The sequence below is a fragment of the Chlorocebus sabaeus genome, chromosome 2 (genome assembly GCF_047675955.1).
Source record: "Chlorocebus sabaeus isolate Y175 chromosome 2, mChlSab1.0.hap1, whole genome shotgun sequence".
NCBI lineage: Eukaryota > Metazoa > Chordata > Mammalia > Primates > Cercopithecidae > Chlorocebus > Chlorocebus sabaeus.
This window is the reverse complement of record NC_132905.1, coordinates 33,556,799-33,576,009: the sequence shown is the minus strand read 5'-3', so window position 1 is coordinate 33,576,009 and position 19,211 is coordinate 33,556,799. Positions and strand designations below refer to the sequence as shown.

At 44.4% G+C, this 19,211-nt stretch overlaps 1 protein-coding gene across 2 annotated transcripts in view; it reads left to right on the top strand.

Annotated features, from left to right (window-relative positions):
- CDS2 (CDP-diacylglycerol synthase 2) overlaps positions 1 to 18,441 on the top strand; it is a 69,598-nt gene extending 51,157 nt beyond the window's left edge. Inside the window, exons 6-13 of one of the 2 annotated variants that reach the window (XM_008018929.3) lie at positions 2,768 to 2,826; positions 3,446 to 3,528; positions 5,372 to 5,459; positions 6,267 to 6,335; positions 7,194 to 7,346; positions 9,623 to 9,742; positions 10,301 to 10,404; positions 10,676 to 18,441. In XM_008018929.3, coding sequence (XP_008017120.1) covers positions 2,768 to 2,826; positions 3,446 to 3,528; positions 5,372 to 5,459; positions 6,267 to 6,335; positions 7,194 to 7,346; positions 9,623 to 9,742; positions 10,301 to 10,404; positions 10,676 to 10,808 — 809 coding nt within the window. In that variant the 3' untranslated portion in view covers positions 10,809 to 18,441. The remainder of the gene's footprint in view (positions 1 to 2,767; positions 2,827 to 3,445; positions 3,529 to 5,371; positions 5,460 to 6,266; positions 6,336 to 7,193; positions 7,347 to 9,622; positions 9,743 to 10,300; positions 10,405 to 10,675) is intronic. The other variant, XM_073007100.1, reaches the window with a different exon arrangement.
- Positions 18,442 to 19,211: the final 770 nt, after the last annotated feature.

Here is a 19,211-nt window from a genome sequence, read left to right as displayed (position 1 = left end):
TTTTACTGGATTTAGGCTTAAAAAGACTGCAACCTCAGAGGGAGCTAGGAACCTAATATTTCTGAGTCTCAGCTGTTTTGTAATCTAGAGCTAAAACTGCAGGGTTACTCTGGATTAAATCAAATACTTTAAAACTTCACAAACATTAAAGCATTATATTAATATAAACTCAGCTGAGGCCACGTACTAATTCTAATAATGCTGATCATTTTTCATAGCTGCCTTCAAAGCTAGTTTGAGGTACAGAAAAATTTCTTCTGTCCGCAACGTCAGTCTGACCTATTTTTGATCAGCTTGATAGCAATACTTCTGTGAATGACACCTGACTATTAAAATATAAAATCTGCGAAGGGGTCTGCCGCCATCGAGGATATTCAGAGTGTATGCTGCAGATGCCGAAAGCAGCCTTCCACAGTGGGAGGTCAGGGGTCTGGAACAGTGACGTACTTATTTCTGGGCAGGACTGCTTTTGAGGGGGCTCTGCATATTTATGGGTAAAGGTTCCTTTCCTTCCTGGAGAAGGGGTTTGCAGACATGTTTTGCTACCATCTAGGTCACTGTGAGAGAGATAAAAAGGTGGTTTTGACCCTATACCATGTGGATCCCTCTTCTCCCAGCCCTGTGAATACTAGGATGGTATTGGCAAACCTTTTTTTTTTTTTTTTTTTTTTTTTTAAAGAGGAAGCAAGTTTATTAAGAAAGTAAAGGAATAAAAGAATGGCTACCTCATAGGCAGAGCAGCCCCAAGGGCTGCTGGTTGACCATTTTTATGGTTATTTTTTGATTATATGTTAAACAAAGGGTGGATTATTCATGTCTCCCTTTTTTAGATCATATAGGGTAACTTCCTGACATTGCCATGGCATTTGTAAACTGCCATGGCACTGATTGGAGTGTAGCAATGAGGACGATCAGAGGTCATTCTCTTTGCCATATTGATTTTGGAGGGTTTTGGCTGGCTTCTTTACTGCAAACTGTTTTCTCAGCAAGGTCTTTATGACCTGTATCTTGTGCGACCTCCTGTCTCATCCTGTGACTTAGAATGCCTAACCGTCTGGGAATGCAGACCCCGTAGGTCTCAGCCTGATTTTACCCAGCTCCTATTCAAGATGGAGTTACTCTAGTTCAAATGCCTCTGACATTTCCCCCATCACTTTTATAAGAGAACCCTTAATCCTAAGGGTTGCAGAGGGATGAAGATCCATCCTCTGTAACTTCTTCGGGCTGATTAGGGGCAATGATATTCCTGCCTACCTATCGAGGTCTCTCGTATTCAGGATAGAGAGGCGCTCAGTCAGAAAGTGTCAGTATGGTGAGGGTCGTTCACAACTGGGACACAAAGTGATATCTGCAAGATTTTGTAAGTGTTTAAGAGAACATTGAGTAAGCTTATCCTGCATTCCTACACAAATAGTACAACAGCGATATATTCCGTATCAGTAAAGCAAAATAAGCAAAACTATCCCAAGTAAACTAAAGAAGGCTTTCCATGAACTGGGTAATTGTTGGAACCAAGCTGATATGGGGTTGGTAGCTGATTGCAATATGTTCCCAGAATTAGAATACTGATTCAGATTTTTATATCACCAGTCCCTCTTGTTCCTTCTGAGCTGCAGCCAGAGATCACTGGTTGGTTCACAGGAACAAGCAGTCTAAATTGCAGGAAAAAAAAAAAGTCAGCCAATCAGTGCTGCAGTCTGTTTCCTTTGGGTTGGGGGAGGTCTCCTCAGTATTGTCCCTTTGGGGTTCACCAGACAGATGTTACCAGAGAGGGGTCCAGACCTAGACCCCGAGAGAGTGTTCTTGGATCTCATACAAGAAAGAGTTTGGGGCGAGTCTATGGAGTAAAGTGAAAGCAAGTCTATTAAGAAAGTAAAGGAATAAAAGAATTGCTACTCTGTAGGCACAGCAGCCTGCAAACTTTTTATTAAAGTTCCAAACAGTTAATATTTTAGGCTTTGGGGACCATAGGGTCTTTCTTGCAATTACAGCCATGCATCGTTTAATGATGGGCTACGTTCTGGGAAATGCATTGTTGTGATTTTGTCATTGTGCAAACATCGTAGAGTGAACTTACACAGACCTAGATGATATAGCCTCCTATACACCTAGGCTATAATGTGTAGTCTACTTCTCTTAGAGTAGAAACCTGTACAGCATGTTACTTTACTAAATAAATACTGTAGTCAGTTATTTCACAATGGTAAGTATTTGTGTATCTAAACATATAAAAGGTACTATATGGTAATTAGTAAATCTTACGGTATTACAATCTAATGGGTATTATAATCTTAGGGAACTGTTGTTGTATATGTGGTCTGTTGTTGACCAGAACCTCGTTGTTCAGAGCATGACTGTACTCAGTTCTGTTGAGTTGTAGCTTGAAAGCAGCCATAGACAATATGTAAACAAATGGACATAACTGTGTTTGAATAAAACTTTATTTATAAAAACAAGCAGCTGGCCTGACCCCTGTTTGCTGGTCCCTGTTCTAGAAATAAACATTCCTATCTGATGAACCATGTTCTAAGTTTAGTGTGGTCTGCATGACTATAAAATATTGCCTTCCTTTTACTGTTTTGGAGGAGTTATTTTTTCCTTGTGACTGTTTATCTGGATACTGTTTTCCTCCCCTGGGCTTTGACATTGTGCACTGGTTAGCTGCTGGGAATAAATCAGCCAAAGAACTACTTAACATAGCTAAAGAAGGGCAAAGATAAATGCAGAACATAATTCATTTTTCTTTTCTCCTCCCACCTCAAACTAGGATTCTGCATGTTTGTACTGAGTCTGGTCAAGAAGCATTATCGACTGCAGTTCTACATGGTAAAGGAAATGCATGTGTGTGTGTCAGAATTCTTGATTTAAATAAAGTTTTTCAGGAACTCAACAAGCCTTTCATGCTTTCTGTGACAAATCAAAACTCAGGAACATGGTCTGATCTGTAAGGATCTAGAGCATGAAGGAAGAATGCCCATTTAGGTTTAACGACTCTACACTGACTTAGACCCAGTCACTGTTACTTAACTTATACTTTAAGCAGCCTCTCTACTAGGACTCTGAGGTGGGTTCCAGAGAAAGCACAAGCTGAAGCTTCAGACATTGCCTGCAGATGTCCTGTCTGGTACATCACTTGCTACCGCTTATTCCCTGACTCACTAGAGAACAGCTCCTCTCTGAGTGCTCCAGGTGTTCAGTAACTACTAAGAAAATGAAAAATACCCAGGCTTTCAGAGCATGGGAGAGCTCACTCACTAGTGGGCTGTGGGGGACAAAGTGTTACTCTCAGAAGCCTGATCTTACCTGTTCACTTTCAATAAGTCAGATACAAAAGCAGATATTTTTCCTACCTGTTTCTCAGCAATTTTCTATTTGGTACTGATTGTTCTTTGAAGTTACTTTCAAGGTAAACTGGTAAGTAGTGTTTATTTTTCTTTTTTTGCAGTTTGGCTGGACCCATGTGACGCTGCTGATTGTTGTAACACAGTCACATCTTGTTATCCACAACCTATTTGAAGGAATGATCTGGTGAGAGTTGGGAGGTGGATTTTCCCTTTTATTTTGTGAATGTTTCTCATGCACAGATACCCTCTAAGCCAGTAGCTGTCACCTTGAGCCACATCAGAATCCTCTGCAGGGCTCCTTACAACACAGATTGCTGAGCCCCACCCCTGAGTTTTTGATTCATTAGATCTGGGGTAGGCTTGAGAATTTGAAATTCTAGTACATTTCTGGGTGGTGCTGATATTGCTGGACAGGACCCATGCTCTGAGAATCACTGTTCTAGACTAACAGGTACAGGAATATTTAAAGACGCAAAGACAATGCAACATGTATGGCAACAGATTTGAAAACCTAGAGGAAATATTCATGATTTCTTGGCAAAATGTGTACTAAAAGTCATGAAGAAGAAAACGTGAATAGATCAATAACTTCAAATGAGCTTTGAAAATTATGTAAAATTCCATATCTGGAAAAAGAAACAGGACCAAATGGGTTAACAGCTAAGTTTTATCTAACCTTTATACCAAAGCTGATGAGGAGAGAGAAGCAGGAATGATAAACCCATTTCTGCTGCGATTATAGGTAAATCATTCTAAATAAAATATTAGCAAATAGAATCTGGCAGTGTGTCAAGGGATTAATATGCAAATACTGAGTGGATTTTATTCCAAAAATGCAGTGGTTTCATCTGTCAGCATTGATAGAAACCACTGGCCAACCGAAGCAGCTAGGTGATCTTAGTGAAAAGGTAAAAGGCCAGGTGCGGTGGCTCATGCCTGTAATCCAGCACTTTGGGAGGCTGGATATTAAGTAATTAAATATTAAATAATTAAAGCATATTATTTAGAATTGGGGAGGTAACCACTAGAAAAATAAAAATTAGAAATGATTAGAAGTGGTTATTTTTGGGAATGGAGATAGGGATGGGGGAAAGAAGGAAAACTCTTTGTTCCTTTTACAATTAAATTTCATGAGCTCAGGAGTTGAAGACCAGCCTGGCCAACATAGTGAAACCCCCGTCTCTACTAAAAATACAAAAAATTATCTGGGCATGGTGGCAGGCGCCTGTAATCCCAGCTATTCGGGAGGCTGAGGCAGGAGAATCACTTAACCTGGGGGTGGAGGTTGCAGTGAGCCGGGATTGTGCCACTGCACTCCAGCCTGGGCAACAGAGAGAGACTCTATCTCAAAAAAACAAAACAAAACAAAAAACAGTAATCAAAGAACTTTTTAAAAAGTGTCAGCATGGAGAGTGAGGAGAGAGAGAGTGCAAGTGTGGAAACCACCTCTTTCATAGTGAGGATGACTGGAACAGCAGGGGACGGGCAGAGAGGAAATCTAGCTGTGTGTGTTGGGGTTTCATGCTCAATACAGTCCTAGGAAAAGGTAGGGCCTACTAGAGCTAGTAATAAACAGCAAAAAAGGTCAGTAATTAGACATTAAAGCATATTATTTAGAATCGGGGAGGTAACCACTAGGAAAATAAAAATGAGAAACGATTAGAAGTGGTTATTTTTGGGAATGGAGATAGGGATGGGGGAAAGAAGGAAAACTTTTTGTTCCTTTTAAAATTAAATTTCTATCATTGTTTATGTATATTTCTTTATCATGAAAAAAGGACAGATGACCTTTTAGTTTGCAACCTCCACTTATTCAGTAGTCATTCAGTAAACACTTGAATGTGTACTTTGTGTCAGGTGCTAGGTATGACTTTTTTGGTATTTTTATGTTTTTAACTTACTCCTTAATGGGTTATCAGAATTTTATGGGTGATTTTGGTACTGGAATTTAAGAATGGCACTGTTTTGTGTACTCTTGAGGCACTGTCACCTTGGTTGAGTTGATCCTTACTTTGGTTCATTTCTAGGTTCATTGTCCCCATATCTTGTGTGATCTGTAATGACATCATGGCCTATATGTTTGGCTTTTTCTTTGGTCGGACCCCACTTATCAAGGTAAATGGATTACCCTAATGTGAAATATCACTGTGAGGGGGAGGGTGGTGCTCTCAATGTGAGTGGATCAGCCTGGCAGACAGAAGAAATCTTGCTGTGTTGTATTGTGACCATGTCTTCATGTCATCCTGGAGAAAGGCCAAAGGAAAACACTGACAACTGATTAAAAAAAAAAAAAGATAATAAAGAAAATAGGCTGGGCATGGTGGCTCATGCCTGTAATCCTAGCACTTTGGGATGCTGAGGCAGGAGGATTGCTTGAGGCCAGGTGTTCAAAACCAGCCTGGGGAACATAGGCCATGTCTTTACTAAAATATTTAAAAATTAGCTGGGCATGGTGGTGGCATGCACCTGTAGTCCCAGCTCCTTGGGAGGTTGAGACGGGAGGATCTCTTGAGCCCAGGAGGTTGAGGCTTCAGGGAGCTGTGATAGTGCCACTACACTCCAGCCTGACTGACAGGGCAAGATCATGTCTTGAAAAAAGAAGAAAGGAAAATATTTTTATAGATTTATATAATCTTTTTGGGACACATTTTTGGGGACTTTGATCTGGATTTGAGTGTAGTCATTTAATTAGTATATAGTTTTCTAATATAAAACTATTCGAATGACTGATTGAAACAGAAAGGGAACCAAAGGGAGGGTATAAGGTAGGGAACAAGGAAACCATATTTGGGGGAGCTTTGGAAGGTGATATGGTTAAGAGAATGGGGTTTTATGAAAGAAGGGTTCTTAACAAGTACTTATTGTTCCCAAAACTGTAGTTATCAAAACATCCTTTGCTAAGAACTTGCTCTCTGTCCACAGCTGTCCCCGAAGAAGACCTGGGAAGGCTTCATTGGGGGCTTCTTTGCTACTGTGGTGTTTGGCCTTCTGGTAGGTGGTGGCTTCTAGCTGTGTGAGGGATTGGGTGGACAGAGGTCTCACACCACCTTCCAAGGCCTGTCCAGAGCTAGAGAGTGTCTTTGGAGACCAGGACTCTGTCCTGCTGAATGGCAACCTTGCCCTGAAGAGGGCCACTGGCCGTGCCAGCCATCCACCAGCTTTCAGGAAGGGTGCTAGCAGTTGGAGAGCACCTTCTGTGCCCTCTCACGCCCAGGCACGGTGACATCAGCAGGTAGCCTTCTTGTCAGGCATTTGATGTTCCAAGGTCAGGGTGAGGGCACCCAAGGGAAGATGAGATACACAGCTTTTCTCCTACATGTGCCTTGCCCAGAGGTGGGTGATCTTCCCACCCTTTCCAGAACACCATTCTCTGCTTCTGATCCCTGGGGCAGTCCTCCTTCTTCAGCGCTGTCTGACTGCCCCTCATGCTCCCTGCCCAGCTTTGTTGCTTTCCAGCCTTGTTCCTCCTGAGGTCTGACTCTCACTGTGCCCCTTCCCCATGGCCTCTGTCCAGTTATCACTGAGTTCAGAGATTCTGAGGAAAGTGGTCCTAGCTCCCCAAATGGAGAGAGTCTTCCTATAGTTTTTTGCCCCAGTCCCTTTAGGTTTTCCCAGATTCTTTCGGGGCCTAGGTGTTTGGGTGCCTATGTGTAACCTTGATGGGTCATGAGCCTCTTTTTTTTTAAATTGAGGTAAAGTATGTATGGTAAAACATGAACCACTGAGCACATAGCTTGCAGTTAGCAGGGTACTGGGCACCCTGAGGAACATGGCCAAACCAGGTGCCCGTGTCTAGGCTGGATGGCTGGAACTTACCTCCTTGCCAGTCTCTCTGTTATTCCTTCTCAGCTATCCTATGTGATGTCCGGGTACAGATGCTTCGTCTGCCCTGTGGAGTACAACAACGACACCAACAGCTTCACTGTGGACTGTGAGCCCTCGGACCTGTTTCGCCTGCAGGAGTACAACATTCCTGGGGTGATCCAGTCAGTCATTGGCTGGGTATGTGCCACTCACAGGGGGTCAGCGGCCTCTGTGGACAGTGGCTACAAAGAGAGATCCCCCTCCACCACCTGCCTTCCAAAAAAAGCTAGCTTCCTCCTTCCCAAAGCTGTAAGCCCCAGGATGAGGGAGAATTGCTCACGCCAGGTCAGGGTACGGGCAGAAGATGTTTCCCCCAACGTCAGATCATTTAGACCAGTGGTTCTCAAAGTGTGTTCTGTGGATCCCTGGAAGGCTGTGGGATCCTTTTAGTTGCAGGGATAGTGTGGGGGGTCTGTGAGGTCACAACTCTTTTATAATTAGACTGTGACATTATTTGCCTTTTTCATTGTGTTGACATTTGCTGTGATACGGCGCAAAAGCAACAGTGGTTAAAACTGCTGATGCCTTCGCGTGAGTTAAGGCAGTGGGTTCCTAATGCCACACACTCACAGTACAAACAGGCCAGTTCTTCTAATGAATGTCTATGAAATAGTAAAGTTACTAATTTTGTTAAATCTTGACCTTTGTATACACACCTTTTTAGTACTCTACTGAAACGGAAAGTATGTGTAAAACATTTCTGCTAAGTACTGCAGTACAGTGCTTGCCTAAAGGGAAAGCAGGTGTGCAGTTGTTTGACTTGTGAACTGAATTAGCTGCTTTTTTCTAGAAAAGAAAGTAAATTTTACTTGGAAAGAACCAACAAATTATAATTTTTCAGACTTGGGTATTTGGCAGACATTTTTCTTGAAAAGAAATGAAGTGAGCCTATCACTTTAAAGAAAATGACTGAGGCTAGGCATGGTGGCTCACACCTGAAATTCCAGCACTTTGGAAGGCTGAGGCAGGTGGATCTCTTGAGGTCAGGAGTTCCAGACCAGCCTGGGTAACATGGCGAAACCTCATCTCTACTAAAAATACAAAAAATTACCTGGGCGTGGTGGCGTGTGCCTGTAGTCCCAGCTACTCGGGAGGTTGAGTTGCTTGAACCCAGGAGGCGGAGGATGCAGTGAGCCGAGATCGCACCACTGCACTCCAGACTGGGCAACAGAGTGAGACTGTCTCAAAAAAAAAAAAAAAAAAAAAAGAAAAATGACTGACAGTAATTGTTACCAAGGATAAAATTTGGCTTTCAAATGAACATTAGAATTTTGGAAAACTTAACCTGCTAGTGTGAACTTGACAACTTCCTAATACTTAAAGCCTTTTCTGATGAGGCCTGTGATGATTCTTAACGTGTGTGTGTGTGTGTGTTGATCACATGAGAAAAACAAACATATTTGACACTGTATAATAAAATGTGTCTACATTTGGAAGATTTACATAACTCAGTGAACCATTATTTTCAAAATGGCTGATACACGGTGCTATATAGTCATACATGGGTAAAAGATACATTCAAGTATGAGATAGACCAATGGATTTTAATGTAAGAGAGAACAAAGTACATTGATAGAATTCTGGATTCTATATCACACCTAATACTCAAGAAATGACTGCTTGTCAAGCTCTGGTGTAGTGTCAGAGAATACCCAAAACCATCTGAGACTACGACTAAAATACTCTTTTCAACTATGTATCTGTGTAAGGCTGGATTTTCTTTATATACTTCCACTAAAACAGCATGTTGCAACAGATTGAATGCAGAATATTTTAATGTTTTCCATTAACTTTGAGATTAAAAATTTACAAAAATGGGAAAAATTCACTCCTTTTATTGATTTAAAAACCTATATATATGCAATTAGTTTCATAAAGAGTTATGAGGTTGGATGTCTTGGTCTGTCTGTTGTTATAGCATTATTATATATTTACACATTATATATATTGTAGGTATATTATAACAATATAGTGTTGATAGAACACTTGGGGCTGGGTAATTTATAAAGAAAAGAGGTTTGCTTAGCTTGTTTCTGCAGGCTGGGAAGTGCGAGAAGTGTGGCATTGGCTGCTGCCTGGCCTCTGGTGAGGGCTTTTTGTGCTGCATTGTAATATGGCGGAGAAGGTCAAAGGTGGAAGCAGACACATGCAAAGAGGAAAACCAGGGGCTTCATCACTTCCTAACAACCCATTTGCCAATGCTTATCTCGTCTTTTGACAGAGAGAACCCACTACCAGGAGAGAGGCACCAAGCCATTTATGAGGGATTTGCCCCTGAGACCCAAACACCTCCCACTAGGCATCACCTCCCACTGAGGCTACAATGGGGGTCAAATGTCAACATGAGTTGACAACTCAAACGGTAACACTGGGCATGTACGCACCTTAACTTTTACTTCATTTGCTCTTCTCAGAAAACGGTCCGGATGTACCCCTTCCAGATTCACAGCATTGCCCTCTCCACCTTTGCCTCGCTCATTGGCCCCTTTGGAGGATTCTTCGCAAGTGGATTCAAACGAGCCTTTAAAATCAAAGTAGGAAAACCCTCTTGTGTTCCTCTCATCTCACTCCCTCCTCACCCATCTTCTACCTTTCTCCCCCTTCCCTGCTCCCTCCAAAACACTGGGCTATACACCCTGGCTTTTAATGTGTGATCTTGACCCATGCACTGAATTTAGGTGAGTTAATTAATAACAATACTTTATTCTCAGGAAAATGCAATTGTTGTTTTTCAGTTTATTTGTTAATAATAGCTTTCTTCAAAAGAACATTTTGGGCCAGGCAGTGGCTCATGTCTGTAACCCCGGCATTTTAAGAGGCCAAGCCGGGAGGATCACTTGAGGCTAGGAGTTCGAAACTAGCCTGAGCAACATAGCAAGACTCCTGTCTTTATTAAGTAAATGATTTTAAGAACATTTTGTAATGCAATAAAATTGTGTCCTAATATAGCCTCACCAGTGGATTTAATACTTCTCACCTTCTGTTGCCCTCAGCTACTCAGGACAGAAGCCAGACATTGGGGTGGGACCATTAGGTTGGGATTGATCAGTGGCTGAGCCCAAGTTCACCCATCCTTCCCCTGCCTCTAACAGGACTTTGCCAATACCATTCCTGGCCACGGAGGTATCATGGATCGCTTTGACTGCCAGTATCTGATGGCCACCTTTGTCAATGTATACATCGCCAGTTTTATCAGGTATAGTATAGTACCTTTCCATCTCAACCAAGTTGGTGGATTTTTAAGTATGGTGCAATTCTAGAATTTTAGCAGCATCTCAGTTCCAGTGAAAAGCATCCCAAATAATGCAATTTTCAGTTGTTGCTGCTTACGGATTTTCTGAGGCCTTCTCCTGCCGTCTATTAATAGATAACTCTCTGATCCAGAGATCAGAGCAGTCACTCGGATAATCAGGCCCTGGAAGCTTCCGGGGCCCAGCTCAGTGCTGTTTCTTTACATTCTGTTCCAGAGGCCCTAACCCAAGCAAACTGATTCAGCAGTTCCTGACCTTACGGCCAGATCAGCAGCTCCATATCTTCAACACACTGCGGTCTCATCTGATCGACAAGGGGATGCTGACATCCACCACAGAGGACGAGTAGGGGCCACCCAGGGCCAAAAGAACAGGAGCAGAACTGAGCAGGGGCAGGTCTCCAAGGCAAGCCCAGCTGGTGTGACTTAGACAATGATGAGGCTTCAACTCACTTTTTTTTTGGTAGGGTATTTTTTATTTGTGGGTTCAACAAATCTGTACATACAGCAGTCTATGTGTTTAGAATTTGCATTGTGAGTAAACTACAGCTTTGAGTTGGAAAGAAGTCATGGGTTGTAAAACCATTTGGATTTTTTTAAAACAAAAGTATTTATCTGGAAGACAGTGCTGCCCAGGTCAGGAGTGTTTTCTTGGTGGTTCCAGCTCCTATCAATTGAACTGTTTCTGGGCTCAGTCAAACACAGACATTCATCTGTGTCCAACCAAATCAGGGGACTTCCCCACCTGTGGGGGGAGGCACAGCTTGGATGTTTTGTACACCTAGTCTTTTCTAGAAATCCCTGCTTGGAGCTGCAGGAGAGTTGCCTTCTGTAGGTCGGAGGAATGGAGGCTTACTAATCAGATAAGCCTTCTGTCCATCCACACCAAAATCCTGCAGAATATAAATAAGCTCTGCTTTATAAGATGGGTTCACCTTCATTACAGACTGAAAGAAAATTTCAGTTTTTATTTTTTTCAGAAAGCACGAAAAATTATTTATAGTAGTCTGGAGAAAAAACACACTGTAATATTTCAAGTGTAAGCAGTAGAATGTACTGTAACTGAGCCCTTTCCCACATGTCTAGGCTCCAGTGTCTCCTGTAGGTCAGTCCACCTAACTGTGTGTTTTCAGGGACGATGCCATCCACGTATGTGCTGTAGACTTTCTGCTGCTGAATCCTTTCTGGGGACTTTCTCATCAGGCAGGGAGCAGAGGGCTTGTTGTTCATGCACCCTTTGCCTGAACACCCATGTAGCTGCTGTGTTGTGTATATATTACTCTTAAGAGGAGTGTGTGTGTCTGTGTTTGTTTTAAAAGTTACTTATTTCTTACAGTGATTTCCATTGTACCATGACTTCTTCACTAAAACCACAAAGTCCTGCTTAAAACTATGGAAAACCTAACCTGATTAGAGGCTTGACTATTTTGAAGATTAAATGCACACTTTTTATATAATGTGACCAGTTTAAATGTAGTTTATATTATACTGGGGGACCTTTTGTTGTTGTTGTTTGCTTAAACTGTGATTTTTTTCCCCTCCCTAATTTCAGGGGTGAGATTGACTTTGGGAGGACAGATTAGTTCTTTGTCAGGCCAATAAGCAATGGAGTGCCAGAGAGAGAACTTGGTGCCCAAATATATTAAATTATTCGGTGCCATAGATGTTTTCATTGCCAACGAGGGTGTAATGATTTGCTTCAGCACCGTTGTCTAGTGCTGGTTTGTGGTGTTTTTGTTTGTAAATTAGCCTCACTGCCTCCCTGAAAGTGCACAGTCAGCCCAGGTCTCTAGAGCGTCCAGCAGAGGATGGAGTCCTCGGGATGTTTCAGCTCACACATCCTTGAGTGACTTCCCACATGTGTGCAGGGCTGAAGCAGCTTCTTTCTGCTGAACTTTTATTTCCATTTCAGCCTCATGGCTTTTCTTATTCAGGTCCAAGGCCCCTTAAAAACAAAACGTATTATTACAAGGGGTTTCATTTCAGTACTGGCTGTGTGACCCCGGGCAGGATGCATCACTCTCAAGGGCCCCTTTTTCAGAGCTACTCCCAATTCCACTCTTCTGTGATTCTGGCTGAGCAAGTTCATGCCAGTAGAGGCTCGTTGAGTGAGGTCCTGGGCACCCCCCAAACAGGAAGTGTTTTCAGGCCCTTACATGCTTATCCTCAAGGTGAGTAGGTATCTCAGCAGCACACCCAAACAGTAAAGGTGATTGATAATGAAACTGTAGTTTTCAGATTGAAGAAGGAACCTTGATCACCAAACTAGATACCAAAAGGGCTCCTCATTTGTCTCTTTTGGCCCATTGTGGGCATATGGTGGGCTCCTCGAGAGGAGGGAGTCTCAGCTGGGGCCCAGCTACAGAGACCTGCTTTTGAATAGGGCTGCCTTTGGGATCAGGGAGTCGAGCATACTGGGCAAGGCTCATGTTCACTTGGTGGCGGGTGGGGTGGGGAAGGGGGGTCCTAGGAAGCCAAAGCTGAGTGCTCACTAGAGCTGCTAGCAGGCAGACCAGAGGGTCAGCTTGTGTTTTATTTTCTGATTTCCCCTGCATGCTTTCTGGAGATGAAGAATTTTTGTCAGGTAGCTGGGAGAGCACCACTGTCTTGTGTCCATATAGCGCAATGTTTCTCTTTCTCCTATTCACAGACAAGATACAAGAAACCATTTTTACGTATATACATTCACATCTTAATGAATGGCATCACTTGCTTTAGACCCATTTTTTTTTTTTTTTGGTCAAAAATAAAATGTGACTGCAACTGTGTGCCCTCCCTTGTCGTGAATTCCCTGTTTATCACTTCCATGTGTGGTTTTGTGCCTCTCATTTGTTTATTCATAAATACTGCATAATCCTGATTCAGAGACTTTTGCTTTGCTTTCCAACTTCTATCCCTACATTCTCACAACAGCCTTCTTACCTTGGGTGAGAGTCAGGAGCACCTTACCAGGCAGGGAGCTTCCCCAGCGTAGCGTGGTGGAGTCAGGGCTCACTCTATCCTGCACTTTACCCACAGGACACCTGGAGGGTCCCCCAGCCCTTCTTGCTTTTGTGAATGTGGTGTGAGTACACCAAGGTATTGCAGTTTCCTTCCCTCTAGCTCAGGAGGCCTGGCCTGAGCCAGGTGGGAGCTTAAATTGCTGTTGGCTCCTGCCTGGTGGAACAAGGGGGTCATAGAAACCAGGGCTGATGGGCACCCCCCAGCCCCTGGGAGCTCTGCTCATGACTGCTCACAGGGTGCCAAGTCTTTGCCTTTTGTGTGTGTGCATGTCGCCCTTTTAGCTGCTTTTAGTATTCAAAAAGGTTCCATTTATGTTTTACTCCTGAAAGTTAAACCCTCTTAGGCAACTTGTTTCATATTCTGGGCATTTTAATAGCTACAGTATTTTGCATTTAAAATGTAATTACTCTTAGTATTGTACAGTCCTATAATGTATGAGAACTAGTTTCACATCCTTTGAAACTAATCTCTTTCATTGGGGAGGATGTAACTTTTGACTTTACACAGGTGGACTTCGAAACCATTTTTATAGAATTTTTTTCCACTGGGTTTTTATCCTGTAACTTGACCTATTTTATGCAAGAAAATCCCAAAAACATGTTTTAAGGGAGACTACACAGACCTTGTGATTTGGGTCTGAGCTAGTTGCTGAATCGACTGGAGCCTTATTTGAATGGATCTTTGAGTTGAGATCTTCACACTGTCAGTGAGCCCTTGGCTCAGCCCTTGTCACCTGTTTGTATGGGGACCATGTTTCCCAAAGCTCAGGTTCATCTCCGCTGTTGACAGAGTTGGGTAGTGGGAGGGTATCAATGACTTGGGACAGAGCGTCCTTGCTCAGAAAACTGTGAAGCAGGGGTCTTGTTAGTTACAAAGCCAGCCCTAGATGCATGTCCAAGGCAGTAGATTTTCATCACTTTACTGAATGTGGTATGTCACTGCTGAAGCCTTTCCCTGTTTTAGTAATATCTTAGGCACTATTGTCTTTCGTCTTCCAGAGTAACATATCTGGGCCCACTTTTCTTGCACAGTGATTATGTGCTAAGAAAGGGGTGGAGTCGGGAGGACAATTTCACTTGAACCCAGGTTTCTGTTCTTCTGAGGTCAGGGTGGGGAGGATGTCCAGGTGACTTTTGTGGACACACTGCAAGACAGTAAGCTGCAGATGGACTCTCACTTGTGCTTTGGAACACTGGGCTCCAAAGAGCAGGTGGAACAAACTCTGGGCTCCTGAAGGTGGTGGCTAATACTTGGGCAGAGCCTCATATTCTTCCCTGACTTGGTCAAAACAAACTTCCTTTTCCCTTTATTACCCTCCACACAGTTGCCCAGCTTCCAGTTTTTAAAGAGATGAACAGCTCTCACTTCCTGACTCATTTTCTCTTGTTCGGTGGGGGCCTTGTGCCATGACCTGCATGGGGTGCTAGGGTTTAAACCAAGTAGTGATGAAGGATTCTTATCTCAGGGCTCTGCCTGGCCCACCTTCTCTTGGGCCTGGACTCTCCTTATCCCCATCCCTGCAGAAAGTGGGCCCTATTCTCAGAAAAGTCCTGGCTGCTGTTGCCATCTGAATGTGCCCCTACCTTTCAGGTTGACCAGCAGTGGCCTTACCTGGCCTCTCAGGTGGATGGAAGCCGTTCTCACCTGGAGCTGTCTCTTGATTAAGGCTGTCACCTGTTTGTATGGGGACCATGTTTCCCAACACACTTTGAGTGCAGTTTAGGAGGTATCCTTTGGATGCCGAAGTGTTGGAGTTTTGAGGTCATGTGGATGATTTATGAGAATAGAGGGGCAGAATATGTGAAGTCTAGGGTTTTATGTCCAGTGGGTTTCAAATTCGTTGGCTGTTTAAAGACACTGTCTCCTCCCCAACCCTCCCCTTCCTTTTCCCATCAAATGCCTACCTACTGAGGCGCCTTCTTTTTATTGTTGAGCCAGTGAGATATCAGTGTGTTTATTAATAAGGATTACAATAGTATAGTGCTTAATATGTGCCAGGCGTAGTGCTAAGGGTTTACATACGTTATCCTTTTTAATCCAGAAAACAACCTTTGATTAGGTATTATTATCTCCATTTTATAGATGAGGAAACTGAGGCAGTATGACTGAGGCCGAGAGCAGCAGTTAAGACCGACTTTGGGATCAAATCACCCTAGGTGTGGGCAGGTTACCAGGCTGCTCTAAGCTTCCACTTTGAAGCCAGTTGGGTCTGATAATAGTACCTTCTTCGCGGTGTGGTTGTGAGGATATAACGAGGTAATGCATGTAAGCATGTAGTACCATGCCTGGCACATAGTAAGCGCTCAATAAATGATAGTTACTTTTGTTGAGCTCAGCTGGTAGTTTGACCTCCGTTGGTGCAATGCCAGAGATGGGATTCTCAGCCACCACACTGCCACCATCCTGCACACAGTCTGGGTCCCTCCGAGAGAAGCAGGCCAACCTGAACATCCCCTACAGCATCTTGGTGCTTCACACACCATTTAGGAGGCCAGCCTAACGAGGCAAGAGGACATGAGGGTGTGCAGAAGTTCTATTCTTAGTGGGAATGGCTGGCCTGAGAATCCAACTCATCTCCTCTGCCCACAGTCTAGACTGCTTGTGGGAAGGAGGCCATCTCCTCCTGCCTGGTGGTGCCTCCACTCTGGGCAGGGAGGGCCTGTCTGTGACTCGCTCTGGACCCCACTTCCCGCTCTGGCCAAGGGCTGTCCTCTGTCCACATAGCTCAGGAACCTGCAGCAGTTCCCTGTATGGGTGGATATCATCAGGGGCCAAGAAGAGAAGAATGGGGACAACAGAAACCTGCTTTGTAGGGGATTATGTAGACTAAAAGCCTAGAAGTTCTGCCCACATCCTTATGACGCAGCCAATTTGGAGCTTCATGTTTCCTTCTTAAAAGTAGTAACAGGGTAGAAGTGGGTGACCCATTGAGGACACATGATGTGTGGTGTTTCTGCCAGATTCTAGGTTAGCAAAGACTCAAATGGGTGACTCATGAATAATGGGAGAACAGGCACAGGACTTAATGAAAAGAGTTTCTTGAACTTAGTTTTCTGAATGGGGATGTGGAGTTGGGGCACGTTTGTGTGTGAGGGGAGGCCGCCTCACTTTGAAGGAATGGTGTTGGCTAACGGGATCCATGGAATTCTTAGGTCAGTTGAATAATAACGCTGAACTACTGGTTTGACTGTGGATTATTTCCTGAGTATTTGTGGGACCCAATAGCACATTGCTATTAAAAGTGTGGAAATAATGGTCCCTCTGTTTCAGTGAATTAATGAAGTTATGATGATGCCATGAACCAGGAGAAGATGGTTGTGGGGGTTTCTAGGAAGCAGCTGCTGTGATGGGCCAATCCCAGGCTTGCCTCAGAGGCCTCTTGCCCTTCTGGGTTTGTGTTTGCCTGGCCTAGTGCTTCCTCCCTCACTGTGTCGTTGAATGGACGCAGGCGGCCCTGTATCCATAGAAAGCCTCCACTCGTGGGGGTAAGGGCCCTCTGGAAATCAAGCAGAGAATATCCTTGCAGTGGTCTCCCGGGCATTGGGCAGGGCTTAGCCCTTTGCAGCCCCCCAGAGGACCTTCCCTGCATAAAGCACTCAGAAGGTTTAGCCACCTGGTGATTCTGTCTGTAGTGAAACTGTTTGCCAATAATCATCCATATAGCCACCTCTGTCCTTGCTGTTTGGGTGCCTTTTTTTTCACCTGCGTTAGGTTCTTGTACTGCTTATGCTGGTTTTTCTTAAAGGAACACCAGAGTAGAAAAGAGGTTAAGAATGTTTTCTAGCAGGCAGAATGTGCATACATGTTTTTATGAGTGTCCTTTGGGTGTGTTTCTTTTAAATCCTCCATGCACAGGGCTCTGGCCTTTAGTAAACCGTTTTTCTGTCTTACATCATGCTCGCTGGGTGCTAGGGGCTGATTACAAAGGGGAAGAGTTGAGCAGACATCAACGGCCGATGAAACCAAAGGACTAGGAGTCAGGAGAACAAGTCAGGGACTAGGAGACAGCGGTTTGGTTTATTGTTATCCAGCTGGAGGACTCCTAGGGGCAGCAGCAGGAGGAATACCAGGGCCAGGAAGGGGCCAGGAGTCTCACAGTGGAGGGCAGACTGTAACAGAGGCCAGCTGAACGCTCACTGGCCCTGGATGTCATGTGAGTTGGGGACCAGAAATCTGGGCTCAGAGAACCCATCCAGGAAGATTTGAAGCCATGGGTTATCTTCTAGAGTTGATACTGATAACAAGTTTTAATTTTTATTGTTATTTAATACCTTCTAAAACAGAAGGGTAAGATCAGATGGGAAGCGCCTCTGTTGAAGGATCTTAGGAACCTTGGTTTTTGTTTTTTTTCTGGTTGAGTTGTGCACAGCTGTGGACATCCTTCTTAATTCCACTCTGAGGATTTGTTTAACTAAAAAGTTCCCAGACACAGAAAGGGCCTCCCTACCTGCTTTGGAGAGCTGTCTGTGCTGGGAGTGCCAGGCATCCCATGGGCCCCATCACTGCCAGTGTCTGTGCCTCCCAGCGGTCAGCCCTGTGTCTGCCCTGGCCCTGTCTCCTCTGTGACAGGGCAGAGCATTTCTGGTCAGTTTCTCCGTGGTGTCCCCCGCCCCTTTGTAAAGTGGATGGACATGACAGAATTCAGTTGTCTCACCCTGATAGCCCGGGTGTTAATATTCACTTTTCCTGCACTCAGACATGGGCGACCTTGAAGCAGCTCTCAGTTTGTAGAGTCCACCTCACAGTCCCCACGGCCTCCCCAGATAGGTGTGTGCCTGTGCGCTACTGCTGTGCCATTTCCCCAACTTGGCATTTCACTAAATGCAGCTGATCTCTGTGCACTCGTGATCCGTGTTGAACAATACATGTAGATTCTTTTTCCATGCAATGTAAGAACATGATATACTGTACATTGGAAAGCATTTACCTTATTTATATACCTGAATGTTCCTACTACACAAATAAACATATTAAATTCTAGATCATGTGTGGTTTTTGACGGTGGGGTGGCGGAAGGCCAAGGGTGTGGACGTTTGTTCACTTATGTGAAGCCAGCATTGCTTTCCAGGATGCTACTGACCACCCCTTACTTCTAGAGACTCCCTCTGTCCTTGGCCTTTGCAACTTGCCCCCCTGGCTTTCCTCCTGCCCTTAGTTGCTCCTCCTCAGTCTTCTTTCTGCGTGTCCCTTTTCTGGGCCATCCCTTGGGTGGTGGCATTCTGCCTGAGGCTCTCGGACACTGAACTGTCCCCTCTGGGGGTTCCCACCCCCTCCCAGGGCCCTGATCACCACACTTCTCAAGTCTGTGTCTCTAGCCCAAGTGGACCTGCATTTCCAGCTGCCTGTGAGGCCTCTCACATGGAGTTTGCATGATAAAACCCAAACCTATGCCCTTTTCCTACCCATGTCCTGAGTCCTGTGTTCTCTAACTTCCCATGTGTTCTGTCACACAAGCCAGTAACTGGGGTGATCTCATCAGTCACCCAAGCCTGCCCGTTCTGCCTTCCAAACATCCTTGGACTCATCCTTACCGCCAGCCTTCTGGGCCAGGCCCTGCCTCCTGCCAGGATTTCTAAGGCTGCCTCTAGCCCTCTCCCTACAGCCTGGCCACCTCTGCTAATCCATTTCTTACATGATAGCTGGGATGAGCTCTCTGCTTGGAACCCTTTGGGGCCTGAGGTTAAAGTTCAGACTTGGTAACGAGGCTTCTGGGGCCATCTGTGAGCTGGCCAGTGCCTGACCCACGCGTT